General features: G+C 37.8%; 1 protein-coding gene across 8 annotated transcripts in view; it reads left to right on the top strand.

Moving 5' to 3' along the window:
* TERF1 (telomeric repeat binding factor 1) overlaps positions 1-8,546 on the top strand; it is a 46,649-nt gene that overhangs the window by 25,396 nt on the left and 12,707 nt on the right. For 4 of the 8 annotated variants that reach the window (XM_017544338.2, XM_017544361.2, XM_017544344.2 and 1 more), the window contains 4 exons: positions 19-124; positions 1,796-1,908; positions 5,169-5,228; positions 6,859-6,947. In XM_017544338.2, coding sequence (XP_017399827.1) covers positions 19-124; positions 1,796-1,908; positions 5,169-5,228; positions 6,859-6,947 — 368 coding nt within the window. The remainder of the gene's footprint in view (positions 1-18; positions 125-1,795; positions 1,909-5,168; positions 5,229-6,858; positions 6,948-8,546) is intronic. The other 4 variants (XM_037744173.1, XM_037744168.1, XM_017544372.2 and 1 more) reach the window with 2 other exon arrangements.

Here is an 8,546-nt window from a genome sequence, read left to right as displayed (position 1 = left end):
AATCTCTCAGAAAGATACATACCATTCTGTTTTTCAACACTTCAGTTACAACCACATGATGGAGAAAATTAAGAGTTATGTGAATTATGTGCTAAGTGAAAAATCATCAACATTTCTAATGAAGGTATACGTATTATTCAAGAGTGACTCTAATAATAGACTTAAAGGAAATGTTTTAATAGGGAAGAATACTTGAAATAGTAGTCCTTAAAAATAAAAAGAATCTACTGGGTGCAGTGGCGCCCTCCTATAATCCCAGCACTTTGGGAGGCTGAGGCGGGTGGATCACAGGGTCAAGAGATTGAGACCATCCTGACCAACATGGTGAAACCCTGTTTCTACTAAAAATACACAAACTAGCTGGGCATGGTGGTGTGTGCCAGTAGTCCCAGCTACTCGAGAGGCTGAGGCAGTAGAATCTCTTGAACCCAGGAAGCAGAGGTTGCAGTGAGCCAAGATCATGCCACTGCACTCCAGCTTGGTGACAGAGTGAGATTAAAAAAAAAAAAAAAAAACCAGAATTTTTCGTTGTGGTTTTGTAGAAGAAGGTGATAAAATGTTACATTTTGTGGACCTAATTAAAAGATTTATGGGTGGTCTTTGTAGTATTTTTGTAATTTTTCAAAATTAGTTTAGGAGAATTTTTAAAAGAAAAAGTTGAGGGAAAAACTTAGAATGAATTGAAAATAAGAAATAAGCAAAAGAAAATATTCATTTTAATTTAAGTAAATTTTAAAGATGTTTTTAAATACATTTTGGGAGAAAAGTAGAATTGCATGAAAGATGGGGCTTTTAAGTTTCTAGGCCAGTCGTGGTGGCTCACACCCATAATCCTAGCACTTTGAGAGGCCAGGCTTCAGGAGTTCCAGACCAGCCTGGATAACATGGTGAAACCCCTTATCTACAAAAAAATTAGCAGGGCATGGTGGCATATGCCTGTAGTCCCAGCTACTTGGTGGGGCTGAGGTAGGAGGATCGCTTGAACCTGGGAGGTTGAGGATGTATTAAGCTGAGATTCAGCCACCACGCTCCAGCCTGGGTGATAAAATGAGACCCTGTCTCAAAACAAAGACATTTCTGGTGAGGCGCAGTGGCGCATGCCTGTAATCCCCGTACTTTGGGAGGCGGAAATGAGTGGATTGCTTGAGCCCAGGAGTTTGAGACTAACCTTGGCAACACGGCAAAACTCCATCTTTGCAAAAAGATACAAAAATTTAGCCAGGTGTAGTGGCAGACGCCTATAGTCTCAGCAACCTGAGAGGCTGAGGTGGGAGATCACCTGAGCCCAGGAGGTTGCGGCTGCAGTGAGCTATGATTGTGCCACTGCACTCCAGTCTGGGCAACGGTGAGACCCTGTCTCAGAACAAACAACAATAAAAGTTTTCTAATAACAGGTTTTTGGTCTGTTGTGGCCTCAAAAGTTTTAAGTTGACGGTGTTATTATAGTGAAGCATCTTGATTGATTTGAGATAATTTTTATTTCAAAATATCTAGAATTTTTATTCATGCAGCCTTTTCTCTTAAAATTGCCTAGAGAGCGTTGCGTCTATCAAATATATTTACAAGGAAAAACCACCTTCATAATGCTGATAAGCCAAGCAGATAGCTAATGTAGCTGCTGGCAGTGTCATAATTATTGGTGAAAATAACAACACAGTGCCCTTTATTGGCCTGTGAACAAATACATTGGCAATGACTATCAAAGAATTACGAGGCTTACTTTAATGCTATTTGTTTAAAATGGCTTAATGCATTTCTTCCTATCCCCCTACCTCCACACACACCGTTTTTTAAGGCAGCAGCAAAAGTAGTAGAAAGTAAAAGAGCAAGAACAATAACTTCTCAAGATAAACCTAATGGTAATGATGTTGAAATGGAAACTGAAGCTAATTTGGATACAAGAAAAAGGTTTGTAATTTAATCAATTAGTATATTCTTTGTCTTACGAATGTTCTGTCTTTCTGTAAAATTGATGCAAATCTTTTTATTAAAAATAATTATTGAGTAGTATGTTATCTTGCTGATGATTAACATTTAGGTATATGGAATACTGTAGAGTTATTTAATGACCGGTACAAATTATATATACTAAGCAAAAGTAGAAAATAAGAAAATATTACAGTTTAATGTGGATAATTTACCATTCTCACTGAGGGTATGCTCAGGAACAAGGGTGAGTTGTGAATCCTGTGCCCCTTAGTTGTTTTTAGGTTTTACATGTTCTTATGTGATTCATGTTTCACTGTACTACGAACCTAGTATTTTAAGATATTATTCACATATCTTCTCTAAGGGTAAGCTCACTGCTGCATCCAGTGCTCAACTGAAGAAATAGTGATTTGCTTTAATACTGGAGGAAAACAGGTTGTGTCAGTCCTATATATTGAGAGACAGTTGTTAAGTCTCCAAACTTATTTTTTCTTTAGAGATTTTCAGGGGTGATTTTTGTCTTTTGCTTTAGAAGCTTATCTTCCCCTATTGAAGATAGAACGCTAACATTGTAAAGATCTTCCTTTCTATTGAACTCATGATCTATTTTCTCTGTTCTTCTACCCTTAACCAAGGCCAGATAATCAAATCCCTGTGGTAGGAAATGGATGTAATATTACTCTTTCTTCTTGGGACCATGACTTAAGTGCTGCAGGGACCCCATCTTAACTACTTATTTAGAGGTGGAGATTGTGGTTCAAGTTGGATCTATACTGCATTTGTCACATCTCAGGACTGAGGCTTTGTCATCTTACAGTGGTCCCTCCTATTGTTCCTGCCTGTCAAAGCATGACCTGTTCCTCACTGGTTCGTCTCTCCAAAGGCTGTACTAAAGTCTTCTTTCCCATTGATGTACTGTTTATTTCTAAAATCCAGTTTAAGAAGTAGAGATTCCATTTTTATTGGCCCAATTGCTTCATTTTGTTTAGAAAATCAAAGTTTAATGATACTAATACCCAATACATTCTTGTGGCCAAGCCATCTTGCTCACAATAATACTGCTAATGCCATGGTTCTTACAGATAATGATGAGCACACTTCCTTTGGAAGGACTCTTCTTATATAGCACTACCCACTTATTTCAGGTGCTCTCCTAGACACAAATACAGTGCAATCCATGTGTACCAAACAGAACTCTTCATGTTCTCATTTGCCTCTCTGCACCCTGCCTCTTTAACTTCACACATCCAGTTGTCTCTCCAGGTATTAAGAACCCACCTCAGAAATGCTTCTCCAATCTATTATCATTTATATAGCTTTGTACCATTCAAATCCATCCTTGACGTAACCTCCAGAGTTAGCTTCCACAAAATTAAATCTCTTTAGATCACTTCTCAACTTAAAAACCTTTTGCCTCCTATTTCCTACTAGATGAGTCAGAATTTATTGGCATGGCTTATAAAGCCTTACATAGACCCTTTGTATTTTTTTTTCATCTACAATCTTATCCCTAAGCATGAACCCCTCTGCCCACATACATGGTACTTTCTAGCAGCACAGAACTTCTCCCTGATCTTATAATGTTAGAAGTTTTCATACCTCTACCCTTGCTTTGTTCCTTCTATTTGAATTCCTTTTTATTCTCTCCATGGCAGGCTCTTACTTGACATTTAATGTATCTCAGAGATCACCTGTATGAAGTCTTGCCCAGCTCTCCATCAGAGTTGTTACTTCTGTGCTTTTATAGCATATATCTCTATAAAAGGACTCATCTTCATTAGTAACTTATCTGTTTACCTATCTGATGCTTTTACTAGATTGAGAATTATTTGAAGTTTCTTAATTAGCTTTGAAGCATCTTAATTAGCTTGGTATTCTTGTTGCCTAATTCATTACCAGGCATGTATTAGAACTTACTGTACACTAGTTACAGGGAACAAAACTAAAACTAGAAACAGGTTAAAGATAAAGAATCAAGCAAATACCAAAACTATCCTGGAAGCAGAACCAGGACAAATAAAGCATCAAATCACCAGTATCAGGATGGTTACCAGTAGGATTCACGTGAAGCAAGTATAGAATCAGAAGCGTGACTGTGAGGTCAGATGGTAGAAAAATTGAAACCCCTATGTTATGAAGACTAGATGAAATAAATATTTTGCTCTGATAAAGTGTATGCAGTTATCCCTTGGTGTTTGAAGGGGATTAGTCCTAGGACATCTATAACCCATGAATACCAAAATCCACGCATGCTCAGGTGTCTTACAAAAATTGTGTAATAGCCAGGAACAGTAGCACATACCTATAATCCCAGCACTTTGAAAGGCTGAGGCATGAGGATCACTGGAGATCAGCCTAGGCAACATGCAGAAACTTGTCTTTACAAAAATTAACCAGGCATGGCGGTACATGCCTGTAGTACTGACTACTTGAGAGGCTTAGGTGAGAAGATCACTTGAGCCCAGGAGGCCTGCAGTAAGCTCTGCTCTAGCCTGTGTAACCCTTGGAGAGACCCTGTCTCATAAAAAAAAAAAAAAGGTGTAATATTTGCATATAACCTACATACATCCTCCCATATACTTTAAATCATCTCTAGGTTACTTAAAATATCTAGCACAATGTTTAATAATTGAGATGGACAGCTTCATGGAGGAACTAGTCTTGAGCAGGGGCTTTTGTAGGATGGTTAAGATTTTTACAGACAGAAGAGGAAATACCATTTTAGGAGAGAGGGATAGTACCAGTGAAAGCATGGAGGTGCAAATAATCATGCCGTGTTTGTGGAAACTATTTTAACTATAACAAAGGGGAAATTAATCAATTCCCCAAAGTTCAATTGGACTCTGGTGGGGAGAACAATAAATTAAAATTGAACCCATCAAATTATAAACTTCAAACATGTGCTTTTTAGGTATCAGTTATACCTTAATAAAGCAGTTTTAAAAACTTAAATTCATGGAAATAAAGTACCATAGAAGATTGAAAGAGTGTTATTACAAATGCTTGACTACAGCATTAATTATGCTTATGTTTGGAGGAGCTTGATTTAATACCTCTTATAAGCATGTTTGGACAAAAATTAGCCATGTTGTAATGCACCATGTATGTCCCAATGTTATCAAGGTTTCTTTCCAAAGTTATTTTTGAAAAATTGAAATATGGTTTGACTATGTGGAAAATACTATCCTTATGAAAAGTTTCTTTTGTTTACATTCTTAAAATTTTTTCTTCTTTTAAAGTGTTAGTGACAAACAGTCTGCGGTAACTGAATCCTCAGAGGGTACAGTATCCTTATTGAGGTGAAGTAAATTGACATTTTTCTTCTTTGTCTTTCAAATCTTTGATTGAAGCAATTCATGCAGACCTAATATAATAACTACCACATAAATGGTACAATTTAAAGAATATCTCAGTGTCCTACTTAGCCCAATATATATTCGTGACTCTGAGATATCTTGAAATTCCAAACTATAGAGACCCGCTTCTGAGAGTGGGTTGTTTCACATTGCTTCTACAAAGCCACTATTGAAGTACACATATAGGGAGTTCTTGAGCTTAAAACAGAAGTTTAGTAAACTCCTATCTGTCATAGAAACAAAGATACAATACTGGGGCAGGAAAGGGATGGGGATTACATTTCTAATGAATGTCCCGAATGCCAATTTTATGAAATTTTCTTGAAAAACTATTCAATCTACTAGAATTGCTGTGACAGACAATGTAACATGTCCAGAGAGCAGAAAGTCTGCATGAATGATTTCGAAGATAGAACAGTTGGAATCACAAGTGGAACCATGGGAGGGGGTGGCTGACTTTGTGTGGTGGAGGTGATTGGACATGAGGAATTGAGAGGTCAGAGTGGTATATGAATTGTCCGTGAGAACACTGACATAAGTCATAATAGCAGCACTTAGGTGTAGAGAAAGATCTGCGAATGATGAAGAAGTGCTTCGAAGGATGGTGAATGGCTGTGAAGAATGATTGAAGGTGATACATCTCAGTGGCACGAAGCCTCAAGGCTGAAGTTTCTATGGAAACAGGACCTTGGAAGTGGCATTCATTAGGAAATGAAAACTGCTGTCTCTGGAGTCCTGTAATTTGTGGAGGGTGGACGATTAAACTAATCTCTACTAGAGAAGGCTACCAAGGAGAGAAATGTTTTCCCCAGGGGAAAGCTGGATTTTTGACAAGGCAAAGAGGGGAGGAATGAGGTTGAGAATGACATTCCAGAAAGGACAATGGAAAGTCTTGTGAAGGAGGGAGAGAGGGGAAGAAAGAAAGGATATCTGGTGACATACCGTATCCATAGGGATAAAAGTATAGCTAAAAGAACCTACATTTTAAGTGGAGTTAATACAGCTGCCTAAGCTTAGGTGAACTGCTTTTTGAATCTTAGTTTGCTCCTTCATAAAACTGATTAATATACTACCAACTTGGCAGGGTTTTCTCAAAAAACAATGCCACTTCCTGTGTTTCCAAACAGCCTCACCTTTTAAAACTCTTGGGAAACTGTAAAGATAATCAAGTGATATCTGCCATTTTGTAAAGGAATTTTGGAATTTGTCTTTGGGGAAATGAAAGCTAATGCTTTGTAGTTTAAGGATTTTGTTTCCTTGATGTATTTAATTGGAAGGCCAAAAGAGTTTTGTGTTTTTGTTTTTTATTTTTTTGGTTTTTGCCTCCTTCTGAGGCCTCAAAAGACATCTTGATATCTGCTAAGTAGATGGCATGGAGAAAGATGAGAGAGGCAACAGAAACCTTAAGAGGCCACAGGTTAAGATGGGGCACTAAGCAGGGAGAGCACCAAAGGAAGTGGGCCAAAGTATAATAGAAGACCCTAGAACAGATCAAGGCAAATCATTTACCCTTTTTTCCATTGCTTTACTAATCTTTCTAGAACCAATCACAAGCTTTCATATTTTATTTTAGGTCTCACAAGAATCTTTTCTTATCTAAGTTGAAGCATGGAACCCAGCAACAAGACCTTAGTAAAGAAAGAAGAGTAGGAACTCTTCAAAGTGAGTACTGTTATGACCGTGTTAGAAGCGGAGAATTGATGTGTCCTCAAACAATCCCCCCATTGACCTTACCACTATAACACAAAAAAACACACACTTCAGAAAGCTGAAGCACAGAGTTTTGACTTCATAGAGTTAATTGAGGTGGTGTAAGTGCTTAATTTAGAAAGTTAGCTATTTTAAGGCCAGGCGCGGTGGCTCACGCCTATAATCCCAGCACTTTGGGAGGCCGAGGTGGGTGGATCACGAGGTCAAGAGATCGAGACCATCCTGGTCAACAAGGTGAAACCCCGTCTCTACTAAAAATACAAAAATTAGCTGGGCATGACGGTGCGTGCCTGTAGTCCCAGCTACTCGGGAGGCTGAGGCAGGAGAATTGCTTGAACCCAGGAGGCGGAGGTTGCGGTGAGCCGAGATCATGCCATTGCACTCCAGTCTGGGCAACAACAGCGAAACTCCGTCTCAAAAAAAAAAAAGAAGAAAGTTAGCTATTTTGATTGTCTAGCTTAGAGTTCTTTTACTATAGAAGTATACTGCTTTTCTACCTTGACTGTATTCAGCAACTTCAAACATAGTCATATGTTACATCATGACATTTCAGTCAAAGACTACATTGCATATAGGATGGTGGTCCTGTAATAATGTAATGGAGCATACGTAGAATCTTGATAATGTGGCACTTGATATTGGCATTGCATATCAAGTAGGGGAAATGATTGATAATTATCAATGGAACTGGGAACTGTGAGTTTTCTATATGAAAATATGAGTATATATTTTCATTTCTATATAAAAAATATATGTTTGAGTTTGTGTAAGTGCTCTCTTATAACGTTCACGTAAGGACAAAATCACTCAACGACCCATTTCTCAGTGTATCCCCCTTGTAAAGCAATGTGTGACTGTAGTTACTTTTCTGAAGGACTAACTACAGTTCATTCTCGTTATTCACAGTAGTTAGGTTTTATAAAGTCTGAGAGTGTTGAATTAGCAAATACTGAATCATTACTCCTAGGGGAATTAAAGGGTTATGTTTCTACAAGCCTATGGTCGCAGCATTTTTGTGAACTAATCAGTACATAACCTTGTTTTATGTGTGTTTCTGTTTAAAGACTCTTAATTATTGTTAACTCATTAACAATGAATCACTACCAACAACACTATTACTCAGGCCTGAGTGAAGCTTATATAACACATTCGTTTTCTCTGTAAATCACTTCACAGCCTCTTGAATTTAGGAACACTATATAGCACTTCATTGCTATATTTGGGGTCCATTTTAAACAGCAAAACCACCAACAGAAAGCAAAAATGTGTCACTAGATAAACTGTGAGAAAGACACTTGTTGATAGTATGAGAGCTGAAAGAAGGCAGAGTGTTACCTTGTGTGACCTCAGCTGTGGATGTGTGTACCTGACAACTCAAAATTTTTTGCTGCTTTACACATATCTACCAGTGACTCTAAAAAGTGCCACAGTATTGATTTTAGAGTTAGACAAATTTTACTGGGTAGACAAGTAGAATTCATGAATAATGAAGATTGATTATATATATACACACACATACGATCTATATACTCTCCTTATGGCATTTAAAAT

This window comes from Cebus imitator, unplaced genomic scaffold (genome assembly GCF_001604975.1).
Source record: "Cebus imitator isolate Cc_AM_T3 unplaced genomic scaffold, Cebus_imitator-1.0 Scaffold9, whole genome shotgun sequence".
Taxonomy (NCBI): domain Eukaryota; kingdom Metazoa; phylum Chordata; class Mammalia; order Primates; family Cebidae; genus Cebus; species Cebus imitator.
The sequence above is the reverse complement of the archived record's forward strand: the minus strand, read 5'-3'. Positions and strand labels throughout refer to the sequence as shown.